The sequence below is a fragment of the Vipera berus genome, assembly GCF_964194415.1.
Source record: "Vipera berus genome assembly, chromosome: Z".
NCBI classification, from domain to species: Eukaryota; Metazoa; Chordata; class Lepidosauria; order Squamata; family Viperidae; genus Vipera; species Vipera berus.
The window spans coordinates 120731908-120751576 of record NC_138205.1 but is presented as its reverse complement, the minus strand read 5'-3'; the positions used below and the strand labels follow the sequence as shown (position 1 = coordinate 120751576).

Genomic DNA, 19669 nt, shown 5'->3' with positions numbered 1-19669 from the left:
CGTAGTTTCATTCATTTGTTTAGAGCACTTCTGAAATCATCCAATAATGGTTACTCCATCATGTGGAATAGATTCTATTAAAAATGTTACCGTAGTTGGAAATTCAACTGGAGGGTGATAGTTTGGGAAAGGGCAATGTGCAGCCTCAAATTAATTGATGATTGAATATATTCTTAACTGAGAAGTTTCAACGTTGACATTGTTCTTGCAAGGATACCGCACTCTTTGTCCATATGCTGACAAAGCTTGGCTGCTCGGAATATCTAATAACAAAACTTTTTTGCAAATTGAGAAACTCCATAGGAGTTAACCAGCTTTTTTATTGTGTTGAACTTGAACCCATGTCCTTTCCAGCTGCATTGCTGCTCCTATTTATTGTAATGAGATGCAGATGTGGTGAATTGGTCTCTCAGTTGACTTAAGTGAGTTTCCCTTTGTTTTTCCCCATCAAATCCTACTGTACCCTCCCATACTTCTGTGGATGTCCTATTATGTAAATGCTGCCACTATCCTTATCTACTTATTTAATGAAATGTACATGGTCTCTGGTTCTCTATGTTCTCTAGGACTGAATTACTTGAAACAGGTAAAGTTCTGAACAAATTGATGCATGCGCTAAGTGAAAATCCTTTCAGAATAAGACAACCAATTCAGCAAGAATTCAAAACTTATGTATATGAATAATAAGGAACTAAACAGGGATGAAAAACAAAAAAAGGAAGGAAACAAAAGAAAATAATGATTTTAAAGAGATTATCTCAGCTTGTTCCTTCAGCCAGCAACACATGGACGCAGACAAAGAATGAAGGCAGAACAAAGGCAAAACAACTCAGATAATTTTTCACAAAATAACTGAACTTCCTATTGGCATCCATATTTGATTAATAGATCAATTGTAGGTTTCCCTTTAAATGCTTCATGTCTGAGACTTTTGGAGTGAGATTTCTTTTCATTCATGACATGAAGCTTTCAGACCATTCTTTCCTCACCAGGAACTCATGCATTAGACCAGGGGTCTTCAAACTTGGCCCTTTTATGACTTGTATACTTCGATTCCCAGAATTCCTTAGCCAACATGCCTGGCTGAGGAATTCTGGGAGTTGAAGTCCACAAGTTATTTCTAAAAATTAATTAGTAGTTTAAAAATAGAAAGACTCATCTTGAGGGTTCTTATACTTCTACATGGATACTAATAGAACAAAAATTCTTTTTTCCCGTGCCTAAGAAAAAGACAAAAAGCAAGATGAAATACAGACACCATCCTAAGGGATTAAAGGAGATTATCTTCACCAGCTTTCCTTCTAATAAACGCATCTTTGTGCATGGCTGTAAAATTCCCATTGTGCCATTTGCCTTCCCCAAATGCCCTTCAGCATCTAATTTTTTTTTGCTCCATTCATTCTGTAATGGCATGATCTTAAGAGACAGGAAGAAAAGCCATAGACTAGATTGGTCTGATAAACAAAATTCGAGTCTGAAGGTGTACAGTAAAATAAAACAACTCAGAAGGGGCCCTCCCTACTTTTCAAGAGCAAAAGTAAGGATCAGAAGGGATATTCAGATTGCAAGATTCTGTTAATGTAACCTTACAATAAAGATAGGCTTAGTATTCATTGTCGTGCTCATTATCTGGACTACCTCAAAGGGCTCACAATGGCCAATAAGTGTAGGATCTGCTATTTGAGAAGGAGCTTTGGACAGGGGCCATAACATGTGTTAGTAGGAGGTATTCCAGACATGTGGAATGACAAAAACCATCTGGAAGAACAAACTCATTCCACTTCCATGAGAACTTACAACTGTTTAGCCTTCTAAAAATCCCTTAATTTGCAAAGTTCATGAAACAATCATTCTTTTCTTTAAAAAAAATCCTTCAGAATAAGCCTACAGGCAGCTGCCATATTTATATAAGACATGTACGCATGACATATGTTCACACATAGATAGCCCTGATGCATCTTGATGAGAAAAAGGAGAAATAAACTTATTATAGCTGTCAAAACTCACAAGAGAAAGCACACAGACATTTTTGCCAGAATGTCACTTTCTCAAAGATTTATTAAGTAAAAGAATTACAGGTGCAAACCACATATAACGTCACATATTCATAGAAGTCATATCTCCAGGATGGCCTTTGGAAACTTTCTGTTCTGATCATTTCAAAGAATGTCATTACAAGCTGAAGTAATAAAATTATAATGAGAAATGATCCCCTACAGCTGTGTTTCTCAACCTTAGCCACTTGGAGCTGTATGAACTTCAACTTTCATAATTCCTCAGTCAGCATGGCAGACTGGAGAATTCTGTGAATGGAAGTCCACACATTTTGAAGTGGCCAAGATTGTGAAATACTGCTCTCCAGTTAAAAAAAATGAGGCAAGACCCCACTTTTATAGAGAGAAAAAAAGATTTTTGTTGTTAGCTGCGAAGTCGTGTCCGACCCATCGGGACCCCATGGACAATGTTCCTCCAGGCCTTCCTGTCCTCTACCATCTTCTGGAGTCCACTTAAGCTCACGCCTACTGCTTCAGGGACTCCATCCAGCCACCTCATTCTCTGTCGTCCCCTTCTTCTCTTGCCCTCAACCTTTCCCAGCATTAGGCTCTTCTCCAGTGAGTCCTTCCTTCTCATTAGGTGGCTAAAGTATTTGAGTTTTAGCTTCAGGATCTGGCCTTCTAAAGAGCAGTCAGGGTTGATCTCCTCTAGGACTGACCGGTTTGATCACCTTGCAGTCCAAGGGACTCACAGGAGTCTTCTCCAGCACCATAGTTCAAAGGCCTCAATTCTTTGGCGCTCAGCCTTTTTTATGGTCCAAATTTCACTGCCATACATTGCAACTGGGAAGACCATAGCCTTGACTATACGCACTTTTGTTGACAGGGTGATGTCTCTGCTTTTTAGTGTGCTGTCTAGATTTGCCATGGCTTTCCTCCCCAGGAGCAAGCGTCTTTTAATTTCTTGGCTACAGTCCCCATCTGCAGTGATCTTGGAGCCCAGGAAAATAAAATCTGTCACTACCTCCATTTCTTCCCCGTCTATTTGCCAGGAATTGAGAGGGCTGGATACCATGATCTTGGTTTTCTTAATGTTAAGTTTCAAGCCAACGTTTGCACTCTCCTTCTTCACCCGCAACAAGAGGCTCTTTAGTTCCTCTTCACTTTCTGCCATTAAGCTCTGTGTTAACTAGCATAAAGCTAAGATACTTTGGAAGCAAAGAAATTACAATCCAAATCTGGTAACTTAACCTGCAAAACTGACTTCTCTAGGGAGGCAAAGACAGACAATACAGAACATCGTCCTAAAGAAGCTAGTAACTCAGTGGTTAACATGCAATCAGATGGACGTTTGTATTTGTTTCCTGTCATACAAATACCAGATCTCTTAAAAATGAAGATGGTTCTTTAGTATTTTTCAATAAGTTTTTCTTACCGGGTTGTCTTCGATATCTTTGAATCCACAAGCAATGAAAAAATGTGGAAACATCTCTGACCATCCTTTACTTGTACAATTTTTGCTGATGTTTCCTAAGAAAATGAACAAGGGAGAACTGCAATATATTTTATGAGCATCAGACATTCCCACCACCATTAAGTCAACAAAACTTCTAACCTTAAAACTTATTTGTTAGATCTTCCACTTTTATTAAATTATTTAATCTTCTCTAACCTCATGGATTCCAGATAAACTGAGACGACGACTCTGAGACTCCTAACTAACATTGACAACTAGCACAGCTCTTATCAGTGCTAGGTGATAATATGTTGTATTTCCAAGTGTTTTTCCTATTGGAATAATAATACTTTGGAAAAGCTGTTCTACTTTGTATCCAAATGTATCAGACAAAATTTAACAGCAGTGTAACCCAGTGATATTTAGTTGGGTGGATTAAAGTTTCTCCCATACAATCAACATGTCATAAGATTCAGCAAAGAAGCATAGCTTATTAAAAAGCCAAGGTAAGGTAATCAAAGTTTCAACCCATAACTCACCAGACAAGGCAATATCAAAATCCAAGATATCAATCCAACTGACAAGATTTGGATGTAAAAGAGGTGGCCATAGGAGCAAACAAGATATTGAAACTGGGAATAAACCATTTTTTGGGGAAAAAGGAAAGCTTTATATAAAAATGTTTCTTTGTATCTAACAGAACCCTATGTATATAATTCAGTTTGAGGTAAGTTGATTTGGAAACAAAAATGATTCCCAAATACATCACTCCCAGTACGTTTTTCCTTGCAATCTCACATTCCTGGACTTCCTTTGATACTACATTATTCATCGCACCCATGCAAAGTGTTGCTTGCTTGTCATGATAGGCCTAGTTTATTGCACAAACTGACTTTGATTCCCTCTTCATTTTCTGAGAAAGTGTCTGTCATTAAGGATATGACAACTACTCAAGGAAACTCGGTGGCCAGAAAAATTTGTTTAACATTTAAAGCAACATATGTAGCTTTAGATACAACTAATCTGAGGCTATAAATGTGCCGGATGGGAGAATAATTTAAATTAAATTGTCTCCATAAAAGCCTCTCATTACTCAACATCATTATTTAAAGTGATTTTGAATGACCCATGGCAAGAGTATCAAAGGCTTCAGTTCCTGTGATGAATTACTAGTCAGAGATTAATGCACATCTGACACACAAGAATGGTAAAAATGCATTTTTAAAAACACTCATCCAAACATGGAAGAAAGGCTAAAGTTGAGGAAGAGTTTTTTTGGACAATCCTTTGTGTCAGCCTAATCTGCTTGTCTCCTCCATCGATCAGAGTTGTTCCTGAAGATGACTTAACAAATTCCAATCCAGAATGTAATGGTAGTCAACAAGGCTAGATTGGTGACCTATGGCCAATTCAAACCCTGATCAGTTTTTTTCTCTGCCTCTTGCTCTTCATGCTTGGGCGGGAGGGCAAACTTTTATCAGTTGGCCCTATATGGGGCAGGAGTCTGCTTTTTCCATTTAGGGCAGTGTTTCTCAATCTTGGCAATTTCCAGCTATGTGGACTTCAGCTTCCAGAGTCTCCTAGCCAGACATGTTGGCAAATATATCATCCATTTGTATATTAAAGAAATGGCGGAGTGGCTAATATTTATTTATTTTATTTTATTTATTGATGGGATTTATATCCCGCCCTATCTCCCGAAGGACTCAGGGCGGCTAACAACAAAACATATAATAAGTACATAAATCAAGATAAAATGAAATTGAGAACATCAGTGCAATAAAAAATTAGAGAATTTAAAAAATGAATTAAAAATACTAAATATAAATTAATTAAAATGCCTGTCAGTCTAGGTCAGCCTGGTGGAACAGGTGTGTTTTGAGGCCGCGGCGAAAGGATTGGAGGTTTTGGGCCATCCGAAGCTCAGGGGGGAGCTGATTCCATAGGGTTGGCGCTCCCACAGAGAAGGCCCTCCCCCTGGGGGTCGCCAGCCGACATTGCCTAGCTGACGGTACCCTGAGGAGGCCTTCTCTGTGTGAGCGTACTGGACGATGGGAATTTGTTCCCGGCAGCAGATGGTCCTGCAAGTATCCCGGACCTAAGCCATGTAGGGCTTTAAAGGTAAGTACCAGCACCTTAAATCTCACCCGGAGGGCAACTGGTAGCCAATGCAGCTCACGCAGGAGGGGTGTAATATGGGAGTATCGGGGAGCTCCCATCACAACCCGTGCAGCTGCATTCTGCACCAGCTGAAGCCTCCGGGTGGTCTTCAAGGGCAGCCCCATGTAGAGAGCATTACAGTAATCAATACGGGAGGTAACGAGTGCGTGGGTGACTGTACGTAGGGCATCTCGGTCCAAAAAGGGGCGCAATTGGTATATAAGACGAATCTGTGCAAATGCCCCCCTAGCCATGGCTCCAATGTGATCTTCAAAACTGAGTTGTGAATCTAGGAGGACGCCCAGATTGCGTGCTCTATCAATGGGAGGTAACATCTCTCCTCCTATAGTCAGAGATGGAACCTCTTGGACTAAACGAGATGACGGTATGTACAGCCACTCAGTCTTGGCCGGGTTGAGTCGAAGCCTGTTTTCTCCCATCCAAATCTGTACCGCCTTCCAGACAACGGGACATCACATCAAGGGCATCACTGGGTTGGTTCGGGGTGGAGATGAATAGCTGGGTATCATCAGCATATTGATGATATTTCACCCCAAAGCTCCGGATGATCTCTCCCAGCGGCTTCATATAGATGTTGAACAGGAGGGGCGAGAGCACCGAACCCTGAGGCACTCCACAATTAAGAGGCCTAGGGCTTGACCTCTGCCCTCCTGCCAACACCGTCTGCGAACGGTCCGAGAGGTAGGAGGAGAACCACCGCAGAACGGTGCCTCCCACTCCCAGCCCCTCATGACGACGCAGTAAGATACCATGGTCGATGGTATCAAAAGCCGCTGATAGATCTAATAGGACCAGGACAGAGGAATAACCTCTATCTCGGGCCCGCCAGAGATCGTTCACCAGCGCGACCAATGCCGTCTCCGTGCTGTGCCCTGGTCTGAAACCCGATTGGTACGGATCTAGATATTCAGCTTCCTCCAGGTTCAAAGGGAGCTGTCGTGCCACCACGCTCTCAACGACCTTCGCAAGGAAGCGAAGGTTGGAGACAGGACGGAAGTTGTTTAAAACAGCTGGGTCCAGTGCTGGTTTCTTGAGGAGGGGCCTTACCACCGCCTCTTTCAAGGCAGCAGGGAAGTACCCTTCACTCAGTGAGGCATTGATAACTGCTAGGAGCCAGCCTCGTGTAACCTCCCGAGATGCATAGACTAGCCAGGAGGGACACGGGTCCAACAAACATGTGGCGGCACTTAGTTTCCCCATGATCTTGTCCACTTCATCCGGAGTCACAGGATCAAACTCTTCCCAAATGTACTCGGCCAACTTCATCGTTTTCCTCTTGTTAGATACTGCCCAGTCAGAGTCCAGACCAGCCCGAATCTGAGCAATTTTGTCCACCAGATATTTACTAAATTCCTCAGCTCGTCTATGTAGGGGGTCCTCTCCCGTCTCTTGACTTAAAAGGGAGCGGACCACTCTAAATAGGGCGGCCGGGCGATTATCTGCGGACGCAATGAGGGTGGTGAAGTAGGCGCGCTTTGCCACCCTCATTGCCACAAGATAGGATCTAGAAAAGGATCTTAACTGTGTTCGGTCAGACTCAGACCGACTGGCTCTCCAAATGCTCTCTAGGCCCCTTCTCTGGCGCTTCATCTCCCGCAGGTCCTTGGAGAACCAAGGAGCGAGTCGGGACTTGCGCCGGGTCAGAGGCCGCAAAGGGACAACGCGGTCGAGCGCCTCCGAAGCAGCCTGTTGCCAGGCATTAACTAAGGACTCGACCGGGTTGTGGGAGAGGGAGGTGGGAATCGGTCCAAGCGCCATCTGGAATTTATCTGGGTCCATCAGGCGCCTGGGGCGGAACCACCTGGTCGGTTCCGTCTCCTGACATCGGGGGGTGACGTGACGGAGGCCCAACCGCAGGAGGTAGTGGTCTGTCCATGAAAGGGGTTGTGATGTTGGAGTAACCCCACCCAGTTCATTTAGCCACTGCCCAGAGACAAAAATAAGATCCGGCATGTTTCCTCCCTCGTGAGTTGGGTCCTGAGTAATTTGAGTCAGGTCCATGGCCGTCATGGAGGCCATGAACTCTCGGGCCACTTCTGATGCACTGCCCAGGGAAGGTAGATTAAAGTCTCCCAGTACCATAAGTTTTGGAAATTCGACCGCCAATCCTGAGATGGCGTCAGGTAGCTTGGGTAGAACCGTTGCTGTGCAGCTTGGAGAGAGGTATACCAGAAGTAGGCCCAACTGACCACCAGGACCCCATCTTAAGAGGAGGGATTCACATCCGTCTATCTGAGGGGCAGTGGCCTCCCGTGGATGGAGGGTCTCTCTGATAACGACCGCCACGCCACCTCCCCTACCCTGAGCTCGAGGTTGATGTAGCACACGGAAACCTGGAGGGGATAAATCAGTCAGAGGGACCCCTCCCTCTGGGCCCAGCCAGGTTTCCGTGATGCATGCCAGGTCTGCGTCTTCCTCCTCGATCAAGTCATGGATGAGGGGAGCTTTATTCATAACAGACCTGGCATTAAAATAGATCAGCCTGAGCTCAGGAGTCAGTCCTCCCTCTTCCCCAGGGCAGCAGGCGAGAGCCAGAGGGTCAGAGCGCGCCACAGCAAGAAGATAGCGTGGGCGTGATCTCAGATAATAATAATATTGGAACAAAAAAGAAAGCACAGATCTGATCCTAGAATAAGGGTCCTAAAAGAATCCTTGTGATTCTTTTGAAGTATGCAAGAAAATGAATTTGACTTTCCCATATCTTCATAGTAAAAAACTTATCATAAACCAACAGATGATCAGAGAAAAGAATTTCCTTTCATTAAACATCAAAACTATAAAATACTTTTCATTGTCCTTAACCCTTGTTCAAGACTATTTTCTAAATATAGTCAGTATCTGAAATTGCAACAAGAGGTGCATGCCACCTGCTATGGTGGTGGTTGTACCTGTCTTAAAACACAAGTCTTAAGAGGCACTTGTCAAATGTATTTTCCTTTCAATCTGTATCCCGCCTAATGAAATAACCATTATTTCCAACATTTAAAACACACAGAAACCAAAGATACACATCAGTCCAAATTACAGAAAGACATTTTAATACCTTGTTTGCTGAAAAATTTGCTGAAGATTTTCGGACAAGGGACTGTTACAGTTTCTCCAATTTCTGCAGAACGCCAGCAGGTAATGTTATCCCAGTTCCCAGCACATCCTGAAAAATAAGTAGAAAACATTCAACTTGTTGAGCAAATTAATGTTTCCAGAGGAAACAACAATACCAACAGAAGGGAACATTGGAGGAAATCTTCTCAATTTCATCTTATTAAAAAAACTGGGGGCAAAGGCTCCACTGTTTATTAGTCCATCAGTTAAATTTTGGAAGGAAAAATAAACAGCATTTGATTGGTCCATCTTCCTAGATCCATTGTTTGAAGTACCTTCAGAAGGAAGCAGGAAGGTAGGAGGGCACAAAAAATGATCATGAAGGATAGTAACTATTGAAGATGGTGTGTAGTGCACAACTGGAATTAAAGTTACTTGTCTACAATAAAAGGAAGCACAGCAGATGAACCAGAACATGTTGTCTCTGCAGAAGTCATAAAATGCTATGATGATTCCCTTATAATGCATCACAGGGGGGAAAATGGGCAACCAGCCATCTTCTCAGCTGGCCAGAAGAAATCATGCATTGCTGCCCTTGATTAGTAAAAACTGGAAACTGCCAAAAACACAGTGCAAATCATAGTCACATGACCACAGCATGCTGCAACGGGTCACAAACACAGCCAGTTGCCTGGTGTCCAAAATGCAATGACATGATGGCGTCAGGGTGTGAGTATATGTCTGCAGAAGCAGTTATATCTTTTGAGAACAGGTTGTAAGAAGCTCTTAAAAAATACATCATAACTTCAAAAGATAATTAAACTCCTGATTATAAGTCAAGGGCTATCTATATTTGGATGCTTTGCTGAAATTCTACTCGAGACAGAAAGAATGGCATCAACAGTAATGTAGGGATGGGTCAGTGTGTCAATTTTGGTGCATGAAATGTGTTTTGTGAAAGAGCCTAAATAATACTATTAAAATAGAAGTTTATGATTAATGGGTCAAGAGTTCTACTCTATTAAACTGCTAATGTGATGGGAATAAGATTAGCAAGGATTTCACTGGTACTGTATTCATGTAAATATTTTCATGGAGCAGTATGATCTATCCAAATAACAGGAAGTCAAACAAAGCTGTCTCCCCAATTTTTCTTAGAATTGCATCAAATGCTAACTTCAGGTCAATGGTACAGAATGATACACTACCAGAGGTTGAATAGCACCAATAATATTACCTAGTTGGCTAAAGAAATATCTGCAAGAAACAGTCAAGCTCAGAGAACACCAAAGACCCACAATTCAGTTCTGAGCTACAAATATTCCCTTTTATTGATACCATATGTGGGTAAAATGCTTCACACAGCTCATCCTAGCTTTGATGGTTTTACCTAGTTGGGTACTGAAATGTCTGCAAGCAAATAATCAAACTCAAGAGAGCACCAAGGACCCCATAGATGTTAAATGTCCTGGTCTAAATCTGAATCATGCAATATAAATCTGTTTCTTTACTACTTAGCAGAAACAGGAACAGGTTAGATCAAAGCAAGACTCCAAGTAACATGGACTTCAATCCTCTGAATTTTTAACATTGGCACCAAGATGGCTAAGAAGTTATGGGAATTGAAGTTTTCACATCTGGAAATTGCCAGGTTGAGAAAACAGACCAAACGATGAAATAAAAGTAGATATTCAGTGTTGGCAAGCAAAGATAAATGACTGTGCCTGAGACAAGGTAATAAATCTTATTTGCAACCTAGTCAGATTTATATTACAATAGAGAAGGATACAAAAGAAAGTTATTAACTTTGTCATTTGCTAAAAATCAATGTTTATCATGATAATGTTGTAAGGAAGTTTAAAAGATATAACAACAACAACAACAATAGAGTTGGAAGGAACCTTGGAGATCTTCTAATCCAACCTCCTGCTCAGGTTGGAAACTTTATACCATTTCAGACAAATGGCTGTCCAGTCTCTTCTTAAAACCTCCCAGTGTTGGAGCATTCACAACTTCTGGAGGCAGGTTGTTCCACTGGTTAATTGTTCTGTCAGAAAAATTCTCCTTAATTCTATGTTTCTTCTCTTTGATTAGTTCCCATCCATTGCTTCTTGCCTTGCCTTCAGGTGCTTTGGAGAATAGCTTGACTCCCTCTTCTTTGTGGCAACCCCTGAGATATTGGAACACTGCTGTCATGTCACCCTTAGTCCTTCTTTTCATTAAACTAGACATTCTGAATTCCAGCAATCATTCTTTATATGTTTTAGCCTTCAGTCACAGTCCCAGCCTCCAGATGTTGGTCAGCATTACTAATATTTTCCAACTACCATAATAACACTAATATTCTTTATTAGGCTTACCTAATTGTATAAAATGCTAATACTTGTGAGATTAATAGATGCCACTTTTATTACTTAAACCCAAGAATTATTTATTAAAGAAAGTAAAAATGCCTGTTAAATCAGCACATAAAGAATTGCTTCAAACTATTATGAGAGATAAATGATGGGCTAGAAACCATCATTTATTACAAATTAATAAAAATAGTTACTACTTAACCATTCTTTGAGGTGGATTCTTAATAATGATTTGAATTTAATATCAATGAATGATTAGTTAAATATATATTTATACAGCTGCTCTACTGCTAGACAAATGACTCTCATGCAATTTCAAAGTAATTTTTCAAACCAGCTATCTATATATCATTGGAGAGCCTGCTTTTAATGACACCCATCTGTAAATCCTGTGTCTCAAGCTGCTTTCAAAATACTTCCAATCTTTACAAGGGCTGGCAATGCAAATGAAGAGGAATCCAACCAAAATAAAGCTTGGTAGCAGATGTTTATCTCCCCAACAATATCTACAGATTACAAGTCCATTCTTTTAATCCATTTCTCTGACTGGTGTAGTTTTAGTTTGATCTTTTAACTCCACGGATTTATAATGTTTGCTGTCTAAACGTTAACTGATTCCTTTTAATGGAAAGCAATTTATGGTGAACTATGAAACATAATGCTATTAACTAAGAACCTTTGTTAGTCATATATCTGGATTTTTTATTATACAACATTTCAGTCACAGATGAGATAGGAAGGAATAAAAGTTATAATTATGAAAATCATTTATCACAACTATTAGCCAGACTGGGAAAGCATAATTTAGCATCTCCTATATCTTAGTTACAGGAAAAGCAAAATAGTTCTCATATTTAAATGGTAAGACTTTTTTTCTGAAAAGATCTACATTATGTCCAACAGCTTCTAGAGAAAACCCTCCAAAATATGAATAGGTGAATTTTGGCATCTTAGCCTACCACATACCATCATGCATGTATCTATCCATTTGATTTCTATGGCCACCATCTCAAACTCATTACCCCGAGTTGTTAACAATATTGAAAAAAAGGCATAAAAACAGAAAAAAAATGAAAGACAACAGACTTAAAGTCAAGTAAAAATAACTCTAGTAATAACAAATCTGCACAACCCATGTATGGGCTCGGAACCATTTCCTGACACACACACACACACACACACACACACATCACATCTTGCAAGCCTTATAAAAATTGGGGCCAGCTTAACATTTGGGGGAATATATGAAATGATGGGCACCATGACAGAAAAGGCCAGATGGCACTCTTTAACAGGTGGCATCTGGACTATGCTGCTTCTGCCAGATCTAATGGGATAGGGATGGGGAATAATCAGGCAGAGGAAGTCCTTCAAAGAACCCAATCCATGCCATAAAAGACTTCATAACTTATAACCAGCCCCTCAAACTCACCCAGAAGCAAACTGGCAATGAATGAAGCTGGAAAACAAGATGTGTAACATGAACTGATCGAGGAGTACCCATCATTACATTCTGTACATTTGTAGCTTCCAGATGCTACAAGGCAGCCCCACATAAAGTGCATTGCAGTACTCCATTTAGAAGATTAGAGCAGGAGCAACCATGAATAGACTGTGGTTGTTGTGGTTTAGGAAAGGACACAACTGGCATACAATACATAGCTGTGCAAAGGCAATCCTGGTCAGACCTACTACCTGTTCCTTGAACAGGAATTGACAGTCTAGGAAGATTCCAGATTGCGCCCTAATTCAGTATGGGCAATTAAACTGCTTTGCAAGCAAAAAGAAGCAATTTTGTCTCCTGTCATTAAAAGTGCATTTAAGAGCTAATATTAGAAAATGATTAAATTATTGTTTCCCATGTAAAATACGTCTGTACATCAAGCTCTTCTAGAGGCACAAGAACAGCCATATCCTTTGCTTATGGCTAATTGGACACATTTGCTGGTTTCGGAAGACTGTGTAAATCCTAAGTAACAACCACAAGCTTGTTTGAACTTCTATGTCCCATTATTTAACTTTATGTAATTTTATCTAATCATTATCTAATCATGATTTATTTGATAGAGGAAATGTACAGCAGAAGCCTTAGTAGTAATATGCATGGAGAGCTTGGTTTTACATCTGCATCACGAATTAAATGAAACCAGAACTTGCTTTACTCTTCAGTTCTTTAGAACAGAAGTCCCCAACCTTTTGGGCACCAGGGACCGGTTACATGAAGAGAGCTTTTTCCATGGACCAGAGGGGGCATGGTTTTGTGTGCTGCCTGCATCCTGTGGATGGGGATTTGCTTTTTTGTGCGGACCGGTTGCTAGTATGCCACAGCCCAGTACCGGTCCACAGACCGGGGATTGGGGACCCCTGCTCTAGAAGGCAGTAAGCCAGGGATGGGCAATTAATTTTTCCAAGGAGACCACATGAGAAATTGGGACTTTTGTGAAAAGCCCCCACTAAAGCCGCCCACTACCCTGACAGAGCCCCCTGATCTCTCCTGGTGCTGGCGCTGCCCCACCTCCTGCCACCAATGCCATGGGCCGGACAGGGATAGCTGAAGGACTGGATTTGGCCCACGGATCAGTAGGCTGACTTCTAATTAAATATTCAGGTTCAAATTTCCATTCAGCTGTGAAGTTCCCAAATTCAAGAATGTCTTTATATCAAGCAGTTAATATAGATAATCCTTGACTTTCGACTACAACTGAGCCCCAAATTTTTGTTGTAAGACAGTTGTTAAGTGAATCACAGCAATTGTTAAGTGAATCATGCAGTCATTAAACGAATCTGGCTTCTCCCACTGACTTTGCTTGTTGGAAGCTGGCTGGGAAGGTTACAAGTGGTGATAACATGACTCTAGGACAATATATCTGTCATAAATACACATCAGTTGCCAAGGACCCAAATTTTTATCATGTGACCATAGGGATGCTGCAATGGTCATAAATGAAAGAACCAATCATAAGTTACTTTTTCAGTGCTGTTGTAACTTCAAATGATCACTAAATGAATGGTTTTAAGTCAAAGAAGACTACCTGTATTTCTTAGGATAACTTAGACCACACTATTCTTGTTCTTGTAAGAATAAACGAGTGGAATAAGAATGCTTATGATGTCTTTAGCTTCTAGTAGAAATGAAATATAGAAATACAATATCAAGCTGTCTTGCATGCCATAACTCCATTGGAAAAAGTGACTCTGAATTCTATTTGCTATCCATTGATGACCTTTGTTTTTTTTTCCTAGTATAAAGTTGCTTGCTTTATATTTTAATGTAAATTGACAATTTGCATTTGCCCAAATAAAAGTGTGAACCACCACACAATTATTTTTTGGTTTACAAATTTTTCAATGCCTTAGGGAACATTTGAAATCTTAATCTCCTTTCTAGACACTCTGGAAATACTGAATACATGTAATTTAGCGCATATAAAATTGCATCCAACATATATGTATTAAGTAAACTTCTGCATTAAAATGTTTATTGGTTTTTGAATGTTTTTTTTAAAAAACTGACCACTGTTGTGTAAGTGGGATGAAATAAACATGACCTTGAAAAACATATGTTGCAGAAAGCAATACAAATTAATCCATCCTAACTTTTCAGAGAAAACTACTTTCTGCTTTATTCACTAATGTTTTTTTAGTTTAAAATAAAATTCCTCAGTTGATATGAAGCAAACTCCTATATAAATAAGTAAAACATCTTCAGAATATTTAAACACACAATATTGGCCTTGTTGCATTTGCAGAGTGCCTGAAGAATTTGTGGAATATTTACATACATTATAAGTGACTTTCCCATAATTCTCAGAACGGGTCATAAATGTCTACAATCATAATCTTTAATATAGGTTTTATTAAAGGTTTTACAAAGAACATAAAAACTAACTCATCCAACAAAGAATAAAAGAAGCAAGGAAAGACAAAAAAAATCCAGAAAGAAAGAATAAAAAAAGAAAAGAAAGCTTCCAGTTCTTTTGCAGCAAATATAAGCATAGTTACATAATTACTTCTTATTCTATGATTATTTAAAAAATACTTTTTTCTTTATCTAGCGGTTGTTTTCCCCCCCTAATAATTAAAAGCACACATAATAAATGCATTGTTTCATTTTGTGCAAAATTCTATAAGGGGCAATGTCTAATCTTCATTTAGAAAACTTAAGTACCTACTAGGGATGCGGTGGCTCAGTGGGTTAGGACGCTGAGCTTGTCGATCAGATGGTCGGCAGTTTGGCGGGTCGAATCCCGAGTGCCGCGTAACAGAGTGCGCGCCTGTTACTCGTCCCAGCTTCTGCCAACCTAGCAGTTCGAAAGCACGTAAAAATGCAAGTAGAAAAATAGGGACCACTCCGGTGGGAAGGTAACAGCGTTCTGTGCGCCTTTGGCGTCTAGTCATGCCGGCCACATGACCACGGAGATGTCCCCGGACAAGCGCTGGCTCTTCGGCTTTGAAACGGAGATGAGCACCGGCCCCTAGAGTCAGAAACAACTAGCACGCATGTGCGGGGGAACCTTTACCTTTAAAGTACCTACTGCATGCCTATTATGTGTTTAATAAAGATAAAAGTATTTCTTTGCCCTGCTGAGATGAGGATTTGAACCTCCTACTTTTGGGTGTAAGAGTAATGTCTCTGTCATAATCATCACTGAAATAACAGTAGCTGGGAATTGGTGAGATGCACTGTGTCTATTATATGGAAAAAAGGAAGTATCATTCTTTCCTATAATCTACAGATATTCTGACTTGAAAGAAAACTGCAGCCTTATCTTATGCAGATTAACTTTGTTTTCATGTCAAAAAAGACATGTTTTTTTTAAAAAAGAGAGAAAAGAACAGAAATTACAGGACAGTCCTGTGCTATTCACAGTCAAGCTACTCCACCCAGGTCTCTGTGAGTATAATAGAAGGATCCAAGCATCTTTTCACTACTGTAAATATTATGCGTTTCATAATGTCAACATAAGAACCAGTGAATTCCGGCTGAGATCTTGAAGGCTGAATCTCAGGCCTCATTTTGTTTTTTTGGCCTTAGAGAAATCATGAGACCAACCGCTTCAGGATCAGTTTCCTATTTGCAGAACCGTAATAGTTCTGATTAGAGTTGTCGGAATGTTTGGCATTATTATTTTAAATCCCCCATTCCAGACATTAAAATAGACTGGGATACTGTGGTAAAAGGCAGGTTGTAGAATACTATTGAAGCAAGTCAGTTTCTCCTCAAAATATCCAACCCCCTTGTACTATGCATGTACTTAGCTAATTTTAGTGTGGCTCAAATCAACTGCCTTTCTATACAAGGCTTGAAAGAGGATAGGAATGTCCATTTTTTCATAGGCTTCCATTCACTCAATTCATATCTAAACTATGAATCTCCAAATCATCTTTTTACCTACTTACAGCGAATTGCAACAGAAATGAGATGTGTCCCTCCCCCTTCCCCAATTTAGTATCCACTGTGGTCCTATGGAATATATACAATGCACAAATAGAGGTAGGAAATGTATATTTACTATAGAAGAGGATATTGCTGTTTTTATCCTTACTGTTGCTACAAGGTAGCCTGGAAATCAAAGGGTTGGAGTTTCATTTTCACAATGCCTAGCAAAATTCCTATTTAATGCCTTGCTCTGTCTACCCTGTCATGCCAGAGAGGATTCAGGCCACAAACAGTGGAGTCCCAATTGATTTTAGGCATGCAAAAATTCAAACCTACATTTCTATCTTTCTCTTTCTTTCTCAATCCAACCCACCTCTCAAGGTTGTTGTTGTAGAGAAAATAGGAGGAAGATGTGTTGGATATCTTCACTCCCTTGAGTTGTTTGTAAAAATAATAAAGGTGGGATGCAAATAATGGAATAAAAAATTGATACTACTTTTTTTTTCTTACTGTAATATCTAATGATATAGTGTTTAAAAGAAGCATCAGTTAGATCAAAGTTAAGAAAGATTACAAAAGATAAGGTCTGTGTGCAGATTCCCAGAAAGTGGCAAAGATGTTGTACAAGGAAATACTGTAAAATACTCCATGTATTAAACTCTACATCTCTACTTACATACATACACTTTGATTACAATATTTGACCCAATGATTTGGGAAAGAAAATTATTTTATCAGGTCATAATGATCTCTGAAACATGAAATGAGAAGAAAATAAATGAGGATGGGAGAAAAATAAAAGGTAACTGATTGAGAATCTATTTCAGCTACACAAAATGAATACCTCATATGTGTACTTAATTCAGGTAGACTTAATAAGCAGTTATGCCATAATACAGAAAATGCTTTATGGATTTGGTGATGTGAATATAGTATTATACTCTGCTAAACTAACCTTGTAATCTTTTAACAGATTTGTGTTTCAATAAAGAGAAAGATACTTTTTCTTCAGAGAATGGTTTAAAGATAAATATGGTATATTTAAGATCCCAAGAGAAATATATCCCAATGGAACTTTGATTATCTACTTGATTTTTTTTGAGTGCATGCTTTAGCTAAAAGTCATGCAAGATCTTGGTAAGTAATGGAGCACAGTTTGTTCTTTCATGATCAGTAATACACTTGTTTATATATTTCTGCATATTAAAGCTCTCCACTAGAAAAAAAAATCTTCCCTTAAAACAAAATGACAGAATCATGTTTTCCATACACAAATATAAATGTTCATGAAACCTAGAGGAGCATTTAAGCAACCTGCAAATGAAGCCATATATTTTGCACCTTAATGACATTTTTAAACTCTGGAATACCTTTCTCTATGGAAATGTTATTAAAATTCAAGCCTGGATTTTCTAAAAGTAAGAGCCACATAAGCATTTGCTGTTTACAGAAATGCAATAAACAGGCATAAATTAGTGACTTCAAATTTTTCACCAAGTTTAAAATAACTTTTTTTAAAATGAGTCCTCGGCAAGCACATCTTCAATATTTCTTCCCAATGAAAAATCTGTTTTGTGTTAGAAATGCATTCAGAAATGAAATATTGAAAATTTCTATGTCTAGAAATGTCTTTTTGAGACATTTATTGATCCATCTTTTACAATCCTTGCCTCTTATCCTTGATACTGTTATTAAGAAATCTATAACTTATAATACTTTTTCAGAACAATACTACACAATTTCACCAATCTAAGAAAAATATATACAGTGCATTCTTTAAAAACCTTACGATCCTTTCTGATTAAGAAAAGCACCTTTCTCTTAAATTATCCTTGATACTCTCTGTTAACATCCAAAATTATGCTCATAACTTCAAAACTTTTGCCATTGTGAAGGTCTCAGGACTTTCAATTCCTGTCCTGAAGTCATGTGTCACTCAGTCAATGTTAGGTCTTGCAAGCTCCTGACTATAACAGGATCATGAAGTTCTGGTGTCAGATTTTGATAAAACCTGTGGGGTTATTAGTGAGAAGCTCCTGCATGGAGCATAGCTCTGGGTACTGTGGAAAAATTGGCCACCTTCAAGGTAACTCAGTTGTCAAGAAGCTCCTGGCAGTTTGTAAAAGGTTTGGGTATTATCTTGCTTAGAATATATATCTTTTATGTTATGCTTTTAAATGTTTGCTTGAGCTAGTGATAAAGTCTAAAAACCTTTTATTTATTGGAAAGTTCATTGTCTCCAGATCTAAAAGAATCAGTTGCCTGGGCACTTGATCACTGCCATGACCCCTAGCAAAACAGGTGGACAATTCATATTATTTCTTGAATTCCGGTAAAAACTAGCATTGTACAAATTTGTTCCCAGGAGACACTAATATACAGGTAGTCCTTGACTTAGAACACAATGGAGCCTGACTGCTCAGCAAGACAATTGTTAAGTGAACTGTTCCCCATTTTACAATCTTCTTGCCATGGTTGTTAAGCAAATCACTACAGATGTTAAGTGAACCATACAGTGGTTAAGTGGTTTCCCCCACTGACTTTGCTTGTTGAAAACCAGATGCACAATTGCAAATGGCGATTACACAATCCAAGGATACTGCAACTGTTGTAAATAAATGCCAGTTGCCAAGCATTTGAATTTTGATCACATGACCTTGGGGATGCCGAAACAGTCATAAATGTGAAAACCAATCTTCAAGTCACTTTTTTCAGTACTGCTGTAACTTTGAATGAATGGTTGCGAGTTGACTTCTACCTGTATCTGAATGGTCCCTATAATATTGCCACTTAGGTGATCCGACAAACAACTGCACCATCTCTTCTTATGCAGCCTCAAATTGCTTTTAAGGCTACTAATGACCATATATCTCTATTTAATTAATCCAAAGAAAAGGATTATTAGTAAACATATACAGACTTGTGATGTTCTTTAAATATTTTGGAGCTCCCATTAGTCTCCAACACAAAAAACTGCTGTGTCGATTGAAAAGAGTTTAAGTACAGGTAGTCCTTGAATTACAACCATAACTGAGCCCAAATTTTGGTTGCTAAGTGGGACCGTTGTTAAATGAATTTTGCCCCATTTTATGACCTTCCTTGCCACAGTTGCTAAGTAAATCACTACAGTTGTTAAGTTAATAACAGGGTTATTAACTGAATCTGATTTTTTTCTTGCAAAAAGTGATCCCATGATACTGCAACCGTCACAAATAAAAATTTTAGGAATTTTTCTCAGGTATGAAAAGAATTCTGGGGC

At 39.4% G+C, this 19669-nt stretch overlaps 1 protein-coding gene across 1 annotated transcript in view; it reads right to left on the bottom strand.

Moving 5' to 3' along the window:
- Positions 1 to 19669, bottom strand: part of VIPR2 (vasoactive intestinal peptide receptor 2) — a gene marked incomplete at both ends in the record, with an annotated part of 84161 nt that overhangs the window by 46295 nt on the left and 18197 nt on the right. Inside the window, 2 exons of the mRNA XM_081343351.1 lie at positions 3430 to 3524; positions 8675 to 8782. Coding sequence (XP_081199477.1) covers positions 3430 to 3524; positions 8675 to 8782 — 203 coding nt within the window. The remainder of the gene's footprint in view (positions 1 to 3429; positions 3525 to 8674; positions 8783 to 19669) is intronic.